General features: G+C 37.1%; 1 protein-coding gene across 11 annotated transcripts in view; it reads right to left on the bottom strand.

The window, feature by feature from the left end:
• Positions 1-18,948, bottom strand: part of CARMIL1 (capping protein regulator and myosin 1 linker 1) — a 343,419-nt gene that overhangs the window by 150,052 nt on the left and 174,419 nt on the right. For all 11 annotated transcript variants that reach the window (XM_050788179.1, XM_050788180.1, XM_050788185.1 and 8 more), the window contains 2 exons: positions 6,369-6,444; positions 1,103-1,191 (listed from right to left, as the gene is read on the bottom strand). In XM_050788179.1, coding sequence (XP_050644136.1) covers positions 1,103-1,191; positions 6,369-6,444 — 165 coding nt within the window. The remainder of the gene's footprint in view (positions 1-1,102; positions 1,192-6,368; positions 6,445-18,948) is intronic.

Genomic DNA, 18,948 nt, shown 5'->3' with positions numbered 1-18,948 from the left:
AGAGTGAAATCTAAATAGAGAAACTTCCCTTACAATATTAGTCTATATAGCATATATTTCTTAATACCCATTAATACCTCATTAGAGAATTTGTAAAGCCACAGCCAGAAAATGGTTCATTCTGATTGGCCAAAAGCGAAAAGAAAATACATAATTGCCCCTTTAAAGGCACTCTGTTGTATGCTATTAATAGTACTTTCTGGCCCCTCCATAATTAAAAAAAAAAAAAAAATCCTGGATCAAACCTGCTTTTCATGAAAATTATAGTATTTACCATATCTTATTTCTCATTTCATGCAACTGTGAATGCAAAACTGATTACACTAATTATTAAGTTTAAAGGTTACAATTGCTAGCGCTACATTTTGGCAAAAATTAAAACCATTGTTTTAGTTAGGTTTAACTTGAAATAATGTACTAAGTGCTATGATTATGAAACTGTCAACCGTCCTCACTTAGCAGCAGTGAAATCGTTATTCTACTAGATTCTAACTCTTATGCTCTTAACAGTAGGCTTAGGTAGTGACTACTAAACCACTAGATAAAGACTATGCAAGCATTAACCTGAGAAAGAAAAAAATGACTAAAACTGATCAAAGCAAAGCAGTAAAGTCATATGAAATACGTTATCACTATGACCACCAGTAATGATAATAAAACCTACATATACCATCTACAGAGTAAAAGGCACTTTGCCAAATACTTTAAATATATTAATTCATTTACCCTTGCAATTTTAATTGTATAAAATAGGCATTATTATTATCCCCATTTTAAGAGTGAAGAGAATGAGGCACAGAAAGCTTAAGCAACTTCTGCAAGGCCATGAGAAATCTGGCTCAAGGATCCATGCTCTTAAAAACGATACTATGTACTCGCAAAAATATCAAGTGACACAATATCAAGAGATGTTACCAAATTATTAGGCTTCATGATGATGGGAATTATACGGATTTTTTTTTCCAGAAGGAAAAACATTGCTGTATATGTGATCAGCCCAATTAAAAAAAAAGAAACAAAAAACAAAAAAAAAAACCATGAATTAATTAGAATGGCACAGAGTTTTAAAACAACATATTTATAGATTCAGGAAAATACTCACATTCTAAGTCCAGCATTTTCCAACACCAATTCTTCCAGTCGATTGGACCTACTCACCACCCTCAAGATCTGTTCACAGACATCAGTGGACTGTAACAGAAAACATTCTTTGACTACTCCATAACTCTAAAGAAGAAAAACTTTATTGTTATATATCTATGCAATGCAAAGTTTTAATTAAGTAAAACATCACTCATTCAACAAACCTTGAATGAGCATCTTCTACTATGCACCATCGTGATGAAGATCCTGGAAACACAATGTTATAAAGGAGAAAGTCCCTGCCTTTAAGAGTGTGCCATCCAGCAGGGTAAACAGACAAGAAGAACACTATGGTCAGAGTTTGTGTCCCCCCTCCCAAAATTCATAGTTAAAAACCTAATCCCCACTGTGATAGCGTTAGCAATTAGGTGCCTTTGGGAACTGACTAGGTCATGGTGGTGGGGCCTTCATGAAGGAATTAGTGCTTTCACAGAAGAGGCCCCAGAGACCTATCTTGCCCCTTCCACCTAGTAAAGACACAGCTAAAAGGCACCACCTGTGAACAACAAAGTGTGCTCTCACTAGACACCAAGTCTACTGGAGCCTTGATCTTGGACTTCTCTGCCTCCAGAACTGGGAAATAAACCTGTTGTTTATAAGCTACCTAATGTATGGTATTTTGTTATAGCAACCTGAATGAAATAAGATAAAAATATACTATTATGATAAAATAATAAAAAGACCATTTTGGTAGTGCTATGCATACATATAAGTGCACCTAATCCAGGTTCACAAAACCAAGAGGACTCCCCAAAGAAGGTGACGTTCAAAATGGAGAACTGAAGACTAAATGTTAGTGATGATGATAATGATGTTGAAAATATCTTTGCTGAGTTCTCACCATGTGTCAGGCACTGAGTTAAGTCCTCTATGTGTATTTCATTATAAAACCATTAAAGATTATTATTCCATTTTCATAGATAAGAAAATTAAGGTTTAAAGATGTCATAAACTTAAACAGGAAGGCTAAATAAGTACTTGATGAATGCTAGCTGGTATTAGGATGTTCCTACTGGAATGTAAATAGGATAAAATGGGAAACAACCTAATAATATGAAAAAGTTTAATAAATAATAGTCTCATGTTAATAAACATGTTTTCAAAACAACCATTATATAGTTGTATAACTATTATGCCTATATGTTAAACAAGATTACAACAATTAAAATGAGTAATATATAACAACATTTTGAGGGGACTATGAAAAATGAAGAGTTGTGCCCTGGTGGTAGAATTGTGCATATTTTTAAAAAATATTTATTAATGTTTTTATATTTATAACCTGCCTCATTCCAAAACTAATTTAAAGTGGTTCTTGACCTTAATATTACTTATACATTAAAAAGTCATTTTGGCTCATGTCTGTAATCCCAGAACTTTGGGAAACTGAAGAAGGCAGATTACTTGAGCTCAAGAGTTCAAGACTAGCTTTGGGAAATGGTGAAATTTCATGTCTACAAAATATACAAAAAGTAGCGGGGTGCGTCCCAGACTGCACACGCCTGCAGTCCCAGCTACTCAGGAGACTAAGGTGGGAGGATCGCTTGAGCCCAGGATGTTGAGGCTGCAGTGAGCCATCATCGCACCACTGCATCCCAGCCTGGGCCACAGAGTGAGACCCTGTTTCACACGTGCACACACACACATACACACACACACAAAGTGATTTTAAAATTCTCCTTGCAACCTAGCGTGTACTAAATACTTCATGATATTAAAAAAGAAAGAGTGAGAGAAAGAAGGCATGTTCTGTGTGCCATAGCATACAATATCAAAGCACTTTCTTTTCATAAAATATCACATAAAAATATTACAGTACTTTGACTTATCATATAACAAATACCCAACTGGATTAATCATAATTGGAACACAGTCTGAATGTGGCACAAGTTCTCTAGTCAAGTATTTTTAAGAAAACCTAACTTAGAAACACCCCAAGTCCCACAGCATGTAAGGCTCTCATAATTCTTATTTGCTGTTTGATTCCATTCTGTCAATAATGCCACTTTCACACTATTCCTGGGTTTCCAATGTGTCCCACTGATTAAGGAAGAAAGAGAAAAATTAATTCCAATTGACCTGATGCCTGCAATTTACATTATGCTGACAGTGATGATATTCAAAATGGTGACCCCCTTATCAGTACAATTCTTTATCTCACAATGTACATACAAGGGTCTTATTCTGTGCTGTCATGATAAAAAGTGACTACTTAGATAATGTTTTTGCGGATATTATCCTAATTACCAGAAATAATTCTTGGGATCATTACCATTTCTGGGCTACCTTGCAGTGCACCCAGAAAAGTAATTTACCATAATGCTTTGAAGATTTACAGCCCATTGGGGTATAAATACCATAACACAAATTTATTAAGGAAAATGTATGAAAGTGTCTCCAACTTTTCTTTAAAATGCCAGTAAGGGAGATGTATAACAAATCATTCATGACTAAATTAATTCTACTAATTTTTATTCAGTGCCAGGTACATTAAAAGCATCATTTTCTACAGGGATGAATATAAGGAAATGAAACTTTTAAAGGGAGACACACTCAAACCTAGCTACTAAGTATAATGTGATAATTCCAGTAGTATTTTCTAAATGTCTACAGCATGTGCAGCACTATGTGCATCAATTTAGGAAATTTTTTAAAAACTGGATACAGTGACTCTCCAGGAGCTTGCATTCAGTTAAAAAATGAATGTAAACAACAAAAACTAGAATCACTATAGAGTAATAAATGAACTATTGCAAAATAAATTAATTTTTTAAAACTGGAACTTTAGAACTGAAAGAAACCATATACATTATCTCGTCCCACCATGTCATTCCTTAAAGACTAAAAAAAGATGCGATGATGCTCACCAATTTGCCTGAGCTGCAAAACAGAAGAAGCTGAGCAAGACCCCAATTCTACTATTTTTTTAATGAGTCAAGAATGTTGGCCAAAAACATGGTCCTAATTGCATATTCAGTACCATTTTTTAAAAAAATCCTTGACTCAAATTAGAAATACTGATTGCTAATTTGCTTCATAAGATCAACATAAAGTCATATTTTTCTTGTGGCACCTTAGCACAGGAGGCTTTTATGGGACTAGTAACAATCTTAACCCAGAGAGCTCATATAACTTGAGAAGCAGCCACTTATTTCTGCCCTTGCACTTCATGTTTACAAAAATCCAAAGACGTGCTTCTTCATATTGTCCTTTTCTTTGAATAAACCCAATGTTACACAGTGCTCCGAGACTGCCCACTTCAGTACCCATCAAAAGAGAAAGTATCATTTCAACTTTGGGTAAAAAACATGAAGAATTTAGTATTCTTTTTGAAGACCTGTAGAGTAATATCCACAAAGATCACTTCATTTTAAAATACCAAATATTAAAAATATATGCAACCTGCATTTTTGTGTTTAAATCTCAGTTAATAGAAAAGCAGCATGAGCAGTCCTCACATCCTGTCACTCCACTTCCTTCCATCCCAGGACACCCAAGAAAGCATAATAGCATTTACCTGCTTTGTTTTGCCAGGACTGAAATGATTAGGTGCATATTTTATGTCCTAAACATCTAAGGCAGCTGAAAGGAGATGATACCTGGGAGGAATAATGACAGAATGGCAGCAGCAATTGCCTGGACACCTTCCTGTAATTGCAGGTTGGGAAAATCTCCAAAAGCGAGATATCCACAACCTTCCTGAAACCCTCTTGAGGCCCCATTTTGAAATTCACAAGCTTATGTAAATGATTGAATGAGCCAGAAAAACTGACATGGTAGCAAACCATTGTTCTCTCTGATCCCACAACCCCTGGACTAATCCCCTTCTCATTCCTCCAATGGCTCCCCTTTCCCACCTGCACTCTTTGCTGGCTCAGGCCTGGAAATGGTCCCATCCCAGCAAGCAGCAAACAAGGGACATCTATTCTTAGGTCTCCCATCATGGCTACCTGTCTGCTCCCTGAGGGCTCACCTGGCTCCAACTCATGCCAACCCTCACTCCATCATCACTGCTCAAACACAACTCTTGTTTGAATTATATAGTTCACATAATTCATACTCTCATATATGTTCATTTCTCAATCTCTTTGATAACTTATTAGACATATACTTATTAAACCAATTTTTATTAAATAGTTACTATGAGTCACACACTCTCATAAGTACTGGATAGAGATGAGTAAGAAATGGTTCCAACTAACTCAGGTATGCAGGAAGTTGAGGCCCTGGAAGGTCAGGTAAGTTATCTAAGGTAACACAGCCTTATAATAAAAATCAGAATCTGAAATCCAGGTTTCTCATTCCAAGTCCAAGCATTTTCCTCTACCATATTGGCTCTTAAGGGACCCCAAATGAGTTTAGTCCATTTTCATACATACAATGTTTTAGGCCACCCCTACCCCAAGCAAATTCAGAGAACCAAGTCGCCTGCCCACTAGCCAGTCTCAACCCTCCATGTCCTACAGATCCATGTCTTACTACAAGTCTGATGTATTCACTATGAAAATCTTAAACCCCCAGATCCTATGACCTCTGAAAGTTAGAGACTTAAACATGAGTCTCCAGGAAAACATACAAATTCTTTCTTATCCCATAACAAACACCAGAGAGTTAATTTATGGATAAGCATCCGTCCATATGACTGATATGAACTGGCAACAATCCCAAGACAGCATCTTATTTCCACTAATAAAATACACCAAATATTTTTCTCATTCGTACCTTATGAAAACAGATTTCACTTTAATTTAATTTTGCTTTCATATAAATCTACCCAAAACCCATCTAGAAAATCAACATTAACTATCATTACTCGACCAGGGGAACTCTACCTGCTAATGTTTTCCTAAATTCTTAGGAAGGGAAACTTTGTAGACACAGAGTGTAAGATAGGAATATAAAATCTGCTATTTGCAGCTGTGCAAACGTAACTTTAACAGTTTTTGTCAACTGAATGGTTTGTACTAAAGGCTACACTAAATGTATCTTTTTGTTCATCTTCTTAAATTGCCTGAAACAGCTGAATACATGAGGAAATACTTGGAAGCATCTCACATCACAAATTTTACTAAACGTTATGCAAATCATTTAAAGGAAAATATCTCCTCAAGAAATAAAATGTATATAGTTTACTAGTACAGTAAATTTTTTTTTTTTTTAACAAATATTGGGTTTTTGAAATTCAGCAAAGCCAAGCAACATTTGCTGCATGTTTGATTACTTACCAGTTTTAGATCCTTAGAGGACAGCTTTGTGAACCACTGATTATATTCCAGAGCAGCAATGATAGGTATTAAGTCCCTGGAAACAGAAACAAAGTACATGAAAGTGCTCCTACAGTAGCTACACTGACACTTAATTTTTAATCCATGACATCCAAGTTCACCTGTTAATTTCTATTATTTACAGATACATCTAGTAGGCCATAAGACAACAACTAAGTTCTCAAAGACTGATCTTCAAAGTTCCCAAAAGTTAAAGTAAATTGTCTCCAGGGACTCTTTCCTACTTCCAAAGGAAAAGAGGCTGGTATCAGAATTTGCTGGAAGAACCTCCTTGCTCTGAGAGATATCATACCTCTAAGTCCATACCAGTAACAAGTCTTACTTCTTTAGACCTCTCCTTCATAAAATCTTTTTTTTTTTTTTAGACAGGGTCTCACTTTGTCACCCAAGGTGGAGTGCAGTGACATGGATCATGGCTCACTGCAGCCTTGACTTCCCAAACTCAGGTGATTCTCCCACCTCAGCCTCTCAAGTAGCTGGGACTACAGGCACGTGCCCCCACGCCTGGCTAATTTTTGTACAGATGGGGTTTCCCCATGTTCCTCAGGCTAGTCTCAAACTCTTGGGCTCAAAGCAATCCACCCACTTTGGCCCTCACCCAAAGTGCTGGGATTACAGGTGTAAGCCACAGTGCCTGGCCTCCTTCATAAATTCTTTAACCATCAATTATCTCATATAGTATTCTCTAGTCAGAGGAGTTCATATTGCAAGCGAGATACTGCCTACCCTGACAGTAAGTGGCACTGGATGGATGCCCAATGCTTAGCAAGCATTTTGCAACCATTTGGTCTTTTTTTTAGTTCCTACTAGTGATTACATCCATAAGATAGCCCAGGTGCATTTTTGTCTTAGGCTTCATATGAGCTCTTCGACCACAGAGTGAAGCTATCTGCATGTCAGTTCTGTCTCCATTCCAATTTTGCAGCCTAAGCTCCCACAACTCATCCCATGCTCAAGACAAAAAGCTGACAACTCATTACTCATCTAATATGATGTGCAATTTCACATTCAGAATAATCTTTTACTGCTCTGTTATGAAAATTTGTGTGTCCTTAAATGCCACTACTATCACACATCCTCACCTCCTTAAGTCCTCCCCTGGTCAAACCCCACCTCCCTTTTTAGCATTTATTTATTCTATCTTATATTATATTTTGTTGCTTTAAGCATCCTTACCACCCCCAATTATTAAGTTCTTTGAAAACCAAGCCTTTGTCTACTTCAGTTTTTTAGCTTTAGTGAGGTAATAGCAGTTTTATACTCAGTGCAGGACAAGTAGCAGATACTCAAATTTTTACTGAAATAGAAAAGAAAGGCAGAAGGTGGAAAGAGGTCTGAGAATCAATATTATCTCATTGCTCTGGGTGTCGGCACTGTGCTTGGCACTCTACATAGGCCAGTTCGTTTAAATCTGAAAACAACCCCAGGAGTTACTGTTGTTTACATCTTACAGATGAAGGAACAGATGCTCAGAAAATAAAGTGAAACTAGGCCAAAGGGACAGAATTGCAGTCAGAACCCTGGCTCTGAAGCACCACGTCTGCAGTTTCAATCGACATACTTTAAAAAGATGAGATGAGTGCCCACAGGTAGTAGAAAAAAAAAAAAAAAATCCAGAGAAATAGGTAGGCTCATTCATGTGTTTCCACATGCCAGGTTTTCTACTGACAAGCCTCTTTACTAACTTTGCCTAAGTTTAAATTTTTTTTTTTAAGTTTTAGATTAAAAAGGAGAACAACACTTTCAATAGTTATTTTACGGTCTTCACTCGCCTCGTGCCCCTCCACTGCCATGCTCTCTGGGCTCAGAACAAGGCCCTGTATCTCTCCCTGTTGCCTAATTACAGGTTGTAGCTTCTCTAACGGTGATTCCACCTTATTACAGAGTCCCCAAAGCCCACGCTGAGAGTTCTCATGTATATTTCAACATTCAGAACTACGGCAAAGCAGTCTCATCGCATCTTTTTTGTGGATTTAATGTCCAGGAGTGACCACACTTGGGAACCACTTTTTTGTGTAGTCTGTTCTGTCACATGATCTGATTTGAAGTATAACTGGCTTTTGTCATAGATGAAGTCATTTTCAGGAATTGAAGGGCACATCATTTCACAGAATCATGAAGGCAGTGGGTAAAACAGCATCATCTCTACATACGACAGTACTTAACACTAAAAATGCTTATTGTTCAATATTAAATTTTTAAGGTATACAGCATTCTAAAGTGTACATTTGTGTGATATAATCAAGAATTGGGATTAATAAAATCTACATATAAAAAAGATACAAATGCTAACAAATATAGACTTTTCTTAAGAAAGAAATACAACCAAACGTCATAAGGATACCGTGTTAGCATTAAAGGTGATATTAATTTCTTCTAACAAAATTATTATGTTTTAAAATTGCTCTATGATTCATATGCATAATCTATTTTACAAAATTAAATCATCTATGGATGATATAAACAAAATTTTGCTCTAGAAAAAATTATTCATGAGGAGGATGGAGACTAAGTATATTGGCATGGTTTGCCTACCATGTTTCTCTAAATTGTGTTAATGCCTAGGCTTTTTATGCTAAAAAACAACTAGAAGGAGACAATCACATATTATATTCAGTAGATATTTATTTAGTCCTTAGTACTAGGCAGGGTTATTAGGCTCTGAGAGCTAAGAGATGAAAAAGAAGCATAGCTCTTATTCCTCTATCACACTCCAGTGGTAAAGAAAAACTCCTACTCAACTATCTGTAATACAATAGGAGATGTGCTGAATAGGGAAAATGTTAAAAAACAAACAAACAAAAAGCCCTAAGAGCACAATAGGACAGCAAGTAATTCAGCCTGAAGTAAATGGGGAATGGTTCACCGGCTTCAAAGATCAGAAGGAAACCAACCAGCCAGGGAGACAGAGTATTTTAAGAAATTAGGAATAGCATATACAATGGCATGGGAACCTGAGCATATCCAGCAATTCCATCCATTCTTATGTTCAACAAATGCCAGCCATCGTGCATGAATCACTGGGCCTGATGCAGAAATGAACACAGAAAATGGTCCCTGCCCTGTAAGACTGATGGCCTGGCAGAGCCTAGCAGGAGACTCAGGAAGGAAAAAGCAGCCATAATACAGTGAAACAAGCCCTAGTGAGGTAGGGGGAATACAAAATACTATGTGTGCAAATAAAAGGGGTGCTAATCAAGACAACCAAGTTGAGAAAGAGGATGTTACTGAGCCCTCAGAGTGGGATGAGACACATATTCTAAGCAGAAGAAATGGGCAACAAAGTCAGGTATGGCTTAGTCTAAGAGTTTTTAGAGCTCCGAAAAGCACAATATGAAAATAAAAAAAATTGATAAACTGGACTTTATTCAACATTAAAAACTTCTGCTCTATAAAGGATGTTAAAAGAAGAAAAAGATAAGCCACATGCTGACAGAAACTATTTACAAATCCCATTTCTGAAAAAAGAATTGCATCCAAAATGCATAAAGAACTATCAAAAATAAAAAACAATCACCTCAGTTTTTTTAAACGGGCAGAAGATCTAAACAGACACTTCACTAAATAAGATATATATACAGCAAATAAGCACATGAATGGATGCTCACAGTTTTTAGCCATTAGAAAAATGCATTAAGGAAAAACCAAAAAGTGATGCACGGTTTAAAAAAGAGAAAAAAAAGTTTTTAAAAAACCTGACAATACCAGTTGCTAATAAGGACCCAGAGCAACTGGAACTCTCAAATGTGGCCGATGAGGATGCAAAATGATACACTCAATGGAGAAAACAGTTTGACAGCGTCTTATTTAGGTTTAACAGATATTTGACATCTGATGCAGCAATCCCATTTCTAGGAAATTACCCAAGGAAAATCAAAATTTATGTTCACATAAAAATGTAGACAATTATTTATTTTTAAGCGCTATGTTCATAATTACCAGAAACTAAGAACAATACGGATGTCCTTCAAACTACAGGATTGTCAAGGCTAGATTAGAAGAGGTAATAATACAGCTCTATCCAGCTCCCTCTCATGGCAAGCTCACCCATGGAACACAGCGCTGCCTTGCAGCAGACAGCCAGCATCGAGCACCAAACACGTGAATAAGGAACGCTTCATTGTGACTCCTGACTGTTCTTGCTGTGGCCATTAAGTTTGAGGGGCTTTGTTACATAGCAATAGATAACCAGAACACTTAGCACCTAGAAATGAGGCTTGAAAGCTACAGTTAGGAGGCTTGACTGCATGCATGCAAGGCAGTCATAGAAAACTTTTGAACAGAAATGTTTCAGAAAGTTAATTTCTGCAACATCAGTGGGAGTTATCAGAGGCAAGGTAACAGTCTCCACAATGCAGACATGATGTATCAGAGATATAGCAGGAGTCTAAGGCAGAAGGTGGGTGTGGGTTCAGAGGCTAGAACAAGGACCAAGGCAAAATAGTAATTTTTTCCAAATTGATTTATAGATGCAAGTAATGTAATGCCAATCAAAATAGGTATACTTTTGTGATAAAACTATAAAGGAACACAAAGATTACCGGAATCATTATTATAACTGGGCAGGGCAGGTGGAGAAGGAGGGAACCGTGATTGAAAATTGATATATGTAAGTCTTTTAAGGAGAGTTAGTAGCCTATTTCTTGCGTTAAATGGTGGACATAGTAGTTAAATTTACAAAGATTTCCATCTTGGTATATATCTGCATACTTTTCTCTAAGGAGACAAGTACAAGGATGGCCTTAGCAGCATTACAGATAACAGACAATACACTAACCAAAATGTCTGACAAACATTCAGCAGAATGGATAAATTATGGAATGTTCATACATTAGAATACAAAATAGAAACAAAAGTTAATACATTATAGCTACACATACCAACATGTAAAACCTCAATTTCTTAGATACTTAATACCTCTCAGCCTGGCCGCAACATGCTGAGAATGAGGAGCTTACAGTGTAAGACCAAGTGCCCAGGAAGTACTTCAGCAAACGCTTTATGTAAGAGGCAAGGTCTAGTCTAGAGAGACATTCAGGACCCCTAGAATTCACTACTCTCTGGGCATCAAGTCACCATGACAGCCAGAACAAACATGAAGACCAAGGATCAGGGAGACTCAGGCCTGCATGGGACAAACAAGTTTGCATACAATAAAAAAATTACGGAGCCAGTAATAATCAAGACTCTGATGAGGTCTCATTTTAATAGAAAATACAAAATACACAAGACAGTAGGTAACTAATCTCATTTCTGAGAGTTCATCTTCCTGGATGGGTTTCTTAGGACACAGTAATAAGTGAGCACATAAACAGATCATAAATAAATATTTAATCTGACATTTGCATGGGCCTCCCTACTGCTGTGCTGATACCAACTCACTGCAAAGGACTACCTGATTTTCCCTGGTGGAGTTTATGGCAGGACCGATCCTTCCTCGTGTTTTCAGTAAGTGCTGATGCAATTAATTGACTTAAGAGGAAAGGTTTCCAAACATCAGCCATTGTCATATTAACTGATTTCTCTTAGTTGGAAGTGGTAACAACTTTTTACCATCACCAGTCCATCATATTTATTTTACATTCCCCACTGTGTTTTGCTTTGACATCCTAAGAAACTCCTAATTATGATGGAACCTTTGATCTGAAAAGTAAAGTCAGCCTTAAAAGAAGTGATAACAGTTGAGGGAACCCTCTCATGAGTCCTGTCAACATGGCAACACAGCATTCTCCTGTACATTTCCAAACATTACTTCTATCATTTCCTTAAAATGGTAGCAAAAACATCTTAAGACTACAAACCCTGAGGAGAAGGATCCAGTATTAACATCTTTTAGAGCCACGTCGCACAGTCATTTCTTACATGACACTGAAGAGAGATGAGACAGTTAATATTCACTAACTTTTTCCTGTTGTAAATTTATTATACATAGAGTTTTTTTGGTTTTGTTATTAGTCTAATGACTTGTTGGGGAGTGTAAAAAATGTTGGGATCCAGGTCAGGTGTGGTGACTCACACCTGTAATCCCAGCACCTTGGGAAGCTGAGGCAAGTGGATAGCTTTTGCCCAGGAGTTCAAGACCAGCCTGGGCAACATCGTGAAACCCTGTCTTTACAAATAAATCATAAATCAAATGTAAAAAATTAAAAATATAAAAATTAGCCAAGCATAGTGGTGCATGCCTGTAGTCTCAAGCTACTAAGGATGAAGTGGGAGGATCAACTGAGCCCAGGAGGTCAAGGCTGGGTGATACAAGACCCTGTCTTTAAAAAAAAAAAAAAAAAAAAAAAAGAAAAAGTTGGGATCCCTATTTCTCGTGTCAGTTGACACTTCAGAATAATAGAAACCTCCCCTTAAAACTCAAAAGAATCAAGTTTTTCTCTTATACCTTTCCAGAAGAAAAAGCCATCATAAAACTGATAAAGAGTATCACAGAAAAAAAACCATGAACTAGTCTCAGGAAATCCAAAATTTTCTGTAACATAGGGATTCACTAACTTCACTTTTTTTCAATTAAGAAAACTTGTCACTTTAGATAACTGTTCATTTTTTTAAAAGGAAGACCTTTAAAAGATATGAAAATAGCAAGCATTTATTTGAATATGTACTAATACAAAGTGCTTTAAATATATTTATCCATATAGTCTTCATAATTACCCCAGAAGAGAGGTATAATTATTTATTAACCCCATTTTCAGATGAACACTCCAAAGGCACAGGGAAGTTTGATGTATGCACAGTTACAAGGCTAGCTGAGGCAGAGCCAGGATTCAAAAGCAGCCAGTGTGACTCATGATCCCGTGTCTTAACCACTGTGCTGTCATCTCACTCATGACTAACTTGCCTTCCATACCATCAAAAAAGTCTTCATACTCTACAGAGGAAACCAGGATGGTATATCCACAGGTTTTCAGATCAAAGGATCGAAAACCCCTTCCATCACAATTAACCAATCATTTGGTTTCTGATTTTAAAGTTTTGTTTTGTTTTGTTTTTGAGACGGAGTCTCGCTCTGTCACCCAGGCTGGAGCGTAGTGGTGGATCTCGGCTCACCGCAACCTCTGCCTCCCAATTCAAGCAATTCTCCTGCCTCAGCCTCCCAAGTAGCTGGGATTACAGGCGTGTGCCACCACGCCTGACTAATTTTTTGTATTTTTAGCAGAGTATTAAGATGTATTCTGAAGTTTCAATTGTACCATCCCCTTTTTTTCTGAACATCAAAAATAAACTGCTAATATGTGGGGGCTAATTTATAATAAAAAGTTAATGCAAAAACAAAGAAGTTGGCAAGGGATTGAGAGTCTAGATCTCTTGCCAAATTCTTTGCTACTCTACATTCTAGATAACCCATTAAACCTAGATTACCTAGTTTGATCCCATCTTTTTGATCTGTATGACTTTATAAGAATTTAATTTTCCTAGTTATTATTATCAGTACAAATTTCCCTCCTTACTCCCTTTCCCCTGCCTGCCATCTCTCTGAAATTTTAAAAACACTGTGTAAACACAGTGTTAAATATACCAGGAAAGTGTTAAAGAACAAAAATAACTGACGGATGTTAAGGACATCTAGCAAGTCCCACAACCTGCAACGTGAGAAAAGCACAAATAGAGCAGTAATTCAATGAACAACATCATGATTATTCTTAGTATATCCACCTACCACAGGAGTGAAGATTTCCCTCTAATAAATCTTATAAACATTTAAAGGCTCAAAGGAGGTGTTTTAATGCAAGAATGCACAGCCTTGCCACTCTTCATGCTCCATGCATGCACACAATAGATTATGCACTCTCGTGGAAAGGCTGGTAAAACTCAGAGCATATTCATTTGACATATTCATTTGATAGCCTTTCTGGGAATAATTTAGACTTTCCTCCATTCCATCTATTTTGGAAATGGGAGTTGGAGAGTTTTAAAAAGTTAAGAATGTCACAAATGAGCTATTCCTTCCTGCTATCCTAACTTATATGTCCTGTATATTATTAAATCATTAGTGGAACCACTCATCAACTCTGGGAAGGATGTAAATACCTAAAACAGTTCCCAGATGAGGACATTCCTAGAGGTCTAAATGAGTGGTCTCTACATTTTTTTATCATTCATCCCCAACAGCAAAGAATTTTGAATATTCCCCCCTCTAAAAAATGTGTTAATCTATAAATCATACACATGTACTGCAGCACTAATATATTAAGCTCAGTATAAAACATACACACATGCATAAATAAAATGAATAAGAAAAATTAGACAAAAATCAAGTTCTACTATTAGCGTCACATCCCCAACATATCATCATCTTATTCGCTCCTTAGAGTTCATCTCACCCAGGTTGAGGACTATTGGCCTACAGAACTATTTCAAGAAATTCAGGACTGGAAACAGAAGCCAATGGTGTTCACACCTGATTCCACTCTCCAAACAGCAATGCTTTTATAAATGAGACAAGGAATTAAAAAAAAAAAAAAATGGATCTTTGATTAGGAAAAGAATGACAGCAGTGTCCTCAGGACAACCTTGCCAAACATAATCCACACTCAGAACTCTTTCCTGATAGTATCACACTCAAGAATGTCACCTTGATCAGTAAGAAATATGACAACACAAAAAAGCATGAATCTGCTGCCTGGACTCTTGTGAGCCAAGTTGAAGCTCAATGATGCATGTCATGGAGTCTTCAAAGAATTCATGAGATTAGCTCCTCTTTAACATCTTTCAGGAACACGAGAAATCAATGTAGTTATAGCTATATATTTTCTTCTTCTTGGCACCAGTACCTCTACCTTCATAATTCCCTACTACTCCAAATTACAGGGTAATTAAATTTTTTAACATGTCAGCTCACAGACCTTTGAGAAATCCCATGAGAAATTTACAACAAATTTTCAATCTATGCTTTTTTTGGCCTACTGATAACCTAAAACAGAACAAACGCAAAGAATATACTTAAATAAGATGCCAACTGGACATTTTATAAATAACAACTGGAGTGGGCATTTTTCCAAGTACTTCCTAATTATGGTTCTCCAGAGATTAACTGGCTAGATCTAGCATGATCACTGTCATCCTTATTGCTGAATGCTTATTCAGCAACAACAGAGGGACTGGTCCTAGATTCAGTTCTGATAGAACCATAGTAAATAAATAAGAAAACATTATCACAACATTCAAATTGCTTACAAATTACCATGAAGCACCTAGATAGATCTAATTGGTTTTAGTGAAGTAGCAAGATATATAGAAACAGGAAGCCAAGTCCACATTGAAAAGAGAACAGCAAGCTGGATGACTGATAAAGCAGCCCCAGGACAGGACGATGCACCTGCCTCTCCATCCTTCGGTTCCTGTGGTTATAGATCACATGATATAAGTGGCACAGTGTCCTAACACTGGGCCTATGTCTGAAGAAGAGCAGATTCTAGGCAAATCAGAGGGGTGAGGACAGTAGTAGGGGCTCTTGGTGACAGAACAATGACCAAGGCACTGCCCTGTCACCACACCTGGACCTTCTAAAACCATGTCTCACGTGTGGTGATGGGGTCCCACACAGACAGAATGTTGCTTCCTCCATCTCTGTGCTTCAGATGAGCAAGGTGCCAAAACCATGTTTCATCCTCTCAGACCTGTGACATTAACATCAGTGCCTCTCCCATGACTCAAATCCCCGGCTTTGAATCTGAACTGGTCCTGGGAAAATGGTAGTTACAAACCTCTAGGCAGAAGAAAATAATGACCTGGATGAGTAAACTAAAAGAAACAAATGGAACTGTATAAGAATCCAGATAGAATTTAGCCATGGCTTCAAGCAAAATGGGGTTAAGAATGTCATTAAAGCTATAACTGCCGACCTGAGCAGGATAGTAAACAATATTTGAGTAATCTGACAGGCTTTCTAGAAATAATCCTACCTCGCAGGATTCTGATGTGCTCCACCAGAGCAGATCACTCACTGTCCCTTAAAAATCCTTTATTCTGGGATAATGGCTTGACTGTAGAGTATCACATCACAGAGCATAAGCAAGACAGACACAGCCTAGCCCTCAGTGAATTTCCATTCCAGAAGCACTGATAGTTTTAAGGACTGTTACAAATGGATGTTTCTAAGTAGGAAGACTAAATATAATGGCAAGAAAAAGTGGAATGAAAAAATAAAGCTAGCCGGGCGCGGTGGCTCAAGCCTGTAATCCCAGCACTTTGGGAGGCCGAGACGGGCGGATCACGAGGTCAGGAGATCGAGACCATCCTGGTTAACACGGTGAAACCCCGTCTTTACTAAAAAATACAAAAAAAACCTAGCCGGGCGAGGTGGCAGGCGCCTGTAGTCCCAGCTACTCGGGAGGCTGAGGCAGGAGAATGGCGTAAACCCGGCAGGCGGAGCTTGCAGTGAGCTGAGATCCGGCCATTGCACTCCAGCCTGGGTGACAGAGTGAGACTCTGCCTCAAAAAATAAAAAAAAATAAAAAATAAAAAATAAAAAATAAAGCTTTGGATGATGGCCAGTTAGAAGAGTTTTTTTATTGACTCTATGAAACAAGTATAGCTTTCTACAAGGAACTCTAGCTGTAATATGAAGTTCACAGATCTTGACATACAAATGCATGCAGAATCTAATTTTAATAAATACAAGTGGCAAACACGGTTGCGTGCTTGTATCTGAATTATGTTCAAATAGGGGACATATGTTCAAATATGCTCAAAAAGGGAACATAGGAACTAATTGTCATAGAGGGAAAATTAATGTATACATATGAGAATGTCTCCCCATTTTTGCTAACAAACTCCAGCTCAACACATAGCCCATTTAATGTCTTCTCTGACACCTCCACATTTTCTAATTCCTCTTCTCTGTATCTCACACCTCAATGAGAAAAATACCAGTAGAGGTTAAGAGAATAACCCACACACATCACATCAACTTATGCCACAATGAATCCTACAACTGTGCCATTTAAGTGCAGACTGATGTCTTCATGAATTAGCATGTTCAAGTTTCTACTACATCGAAATATTCAGCTAATAAAATGTAATTCAATTAGCGAAATACTATCAAAGCCCATCTAAAAGGACTGAGAGCAGTCTCTTTATATATAACCTGGCTCTAATTTTAATAGTAAAACTAGTAAAAAAACAGTAAAAAAAAAATTTGAGTACCATCTTGTTTTTTAATATTTAGTTATTGCATTCCAAAGACTACAATAGTAATATTTACACACATATTATAAAACAAGGAGAAATGTTAAAATGAGTCAATAATAAATACAAAGTTCCACTACTTTTTTGTAGCCCATCTTGGATTTTTCTCTAGATACATACATTTCACATTAGAGGCGGCTGATCTAGAGCAGGTATCAGCAAACTACAGCCCATGACACCTATTTGTGCAAATACAGTTTTATTGGAACATAGAAATACTCATTCATATATTGTCTAGGTCTGTTTTTAAGCTACCACAGTGGAACTGTAGAATTGCAACAGCAACTGTCTGGCTCATAAAGTCTAAAATATTTACTATCTGGTCCTTGACAAAAAAAAAAAAAAGTTTTCCAAATCCTCCACTAGAGTCTCAATAACGACAAATGTCCTTCTAGCCCCTTAATTAGGCAAGAAAAGTAGATTATTTGGGTCTACCCCACTAATGCAGTCTTTACTGATGAAATGAAAATTCTCCAACTAAAGAATTAGTAAATAATTTTTCTAAAAGGTTTGACAAATTTCTCATGCTACATATTTCAGGTAACTGTATTTAGTGGCTTATTTAAATATAGTTTCCCTTTGCCTACAGATTAATTAAACACGGTGGGTTAGTTGCTGGATGAGACCGAATTAAACATGGATTAGTTGAAAAGTTTAGCACTGACCCTATACATACCTACCAATGGTATAAAAACCATTATGGCATAATAAAGTAAGTCAAAAAAAAAAAAAAAAAAAAAAAAAACACTCCAGCTGCCCTATAGTGTCTTCACTCCCATGGGCCAGATGTTCTCCAAGGATGGACCCTTGGGGACCCTGAGATTCATTCAGGAGGTTCACAGGTTCAAAACTGTTTTCATAACAACACTAAAACAAACCTATCCTTTCACTGTGTTGACCTTTGCGTGGAAGGTACAAAAGCAATGGTGAGGAAAACTGCTAGCACCTGAGCACAAGCCCAGGCGGGCGTCTTCACTGGCACAAGCTCCTAGTTTTTTAAACAAACGTCGATTTCATTTTAGAATGTCCTCAGTGAAGCAGTAAACATTACTCATTTTATTAAATTTTAGCTCTTAAGTACAAACGTTTTAATATCCTGTGTAACAAAATGAGAAGTACGTTCAAAATGAGATGTTCCTCTATATATCAAAGTGATCACTGTCTCAATGTAAAGTGTTTGTGTGATAGTTGCATTTTAAGCAGAACTAGCTCCTTTTTTTCAGTGGGCCATCCCAAAAAAATGACAACATACAGTCATTTAGATTTGGGATTTGGTAGACATTCCCTCTAAAATGTAAGAAGTAATCTGGTCACTTAAAGATATCAC

The sequence above is a fragment of the Macaca thibetana genome, chromosome 4, assembly GCF_024542745.1.
Source record: "Macaca thibetana thibetana isolate TM-01 chromosome 4, ASM2454274v1, whole genome shotgun sequence".
In the NCBI taxonomy this organism is placed as follows: Eukaryota; Metazoa; Chordata; class Mammalia; order Primates; family Cercopithecidae; genus Macaca; species Macaca thibetana.
This window is presented reverse-complemented; position numbering and strand designations above follow the sequence as displayed.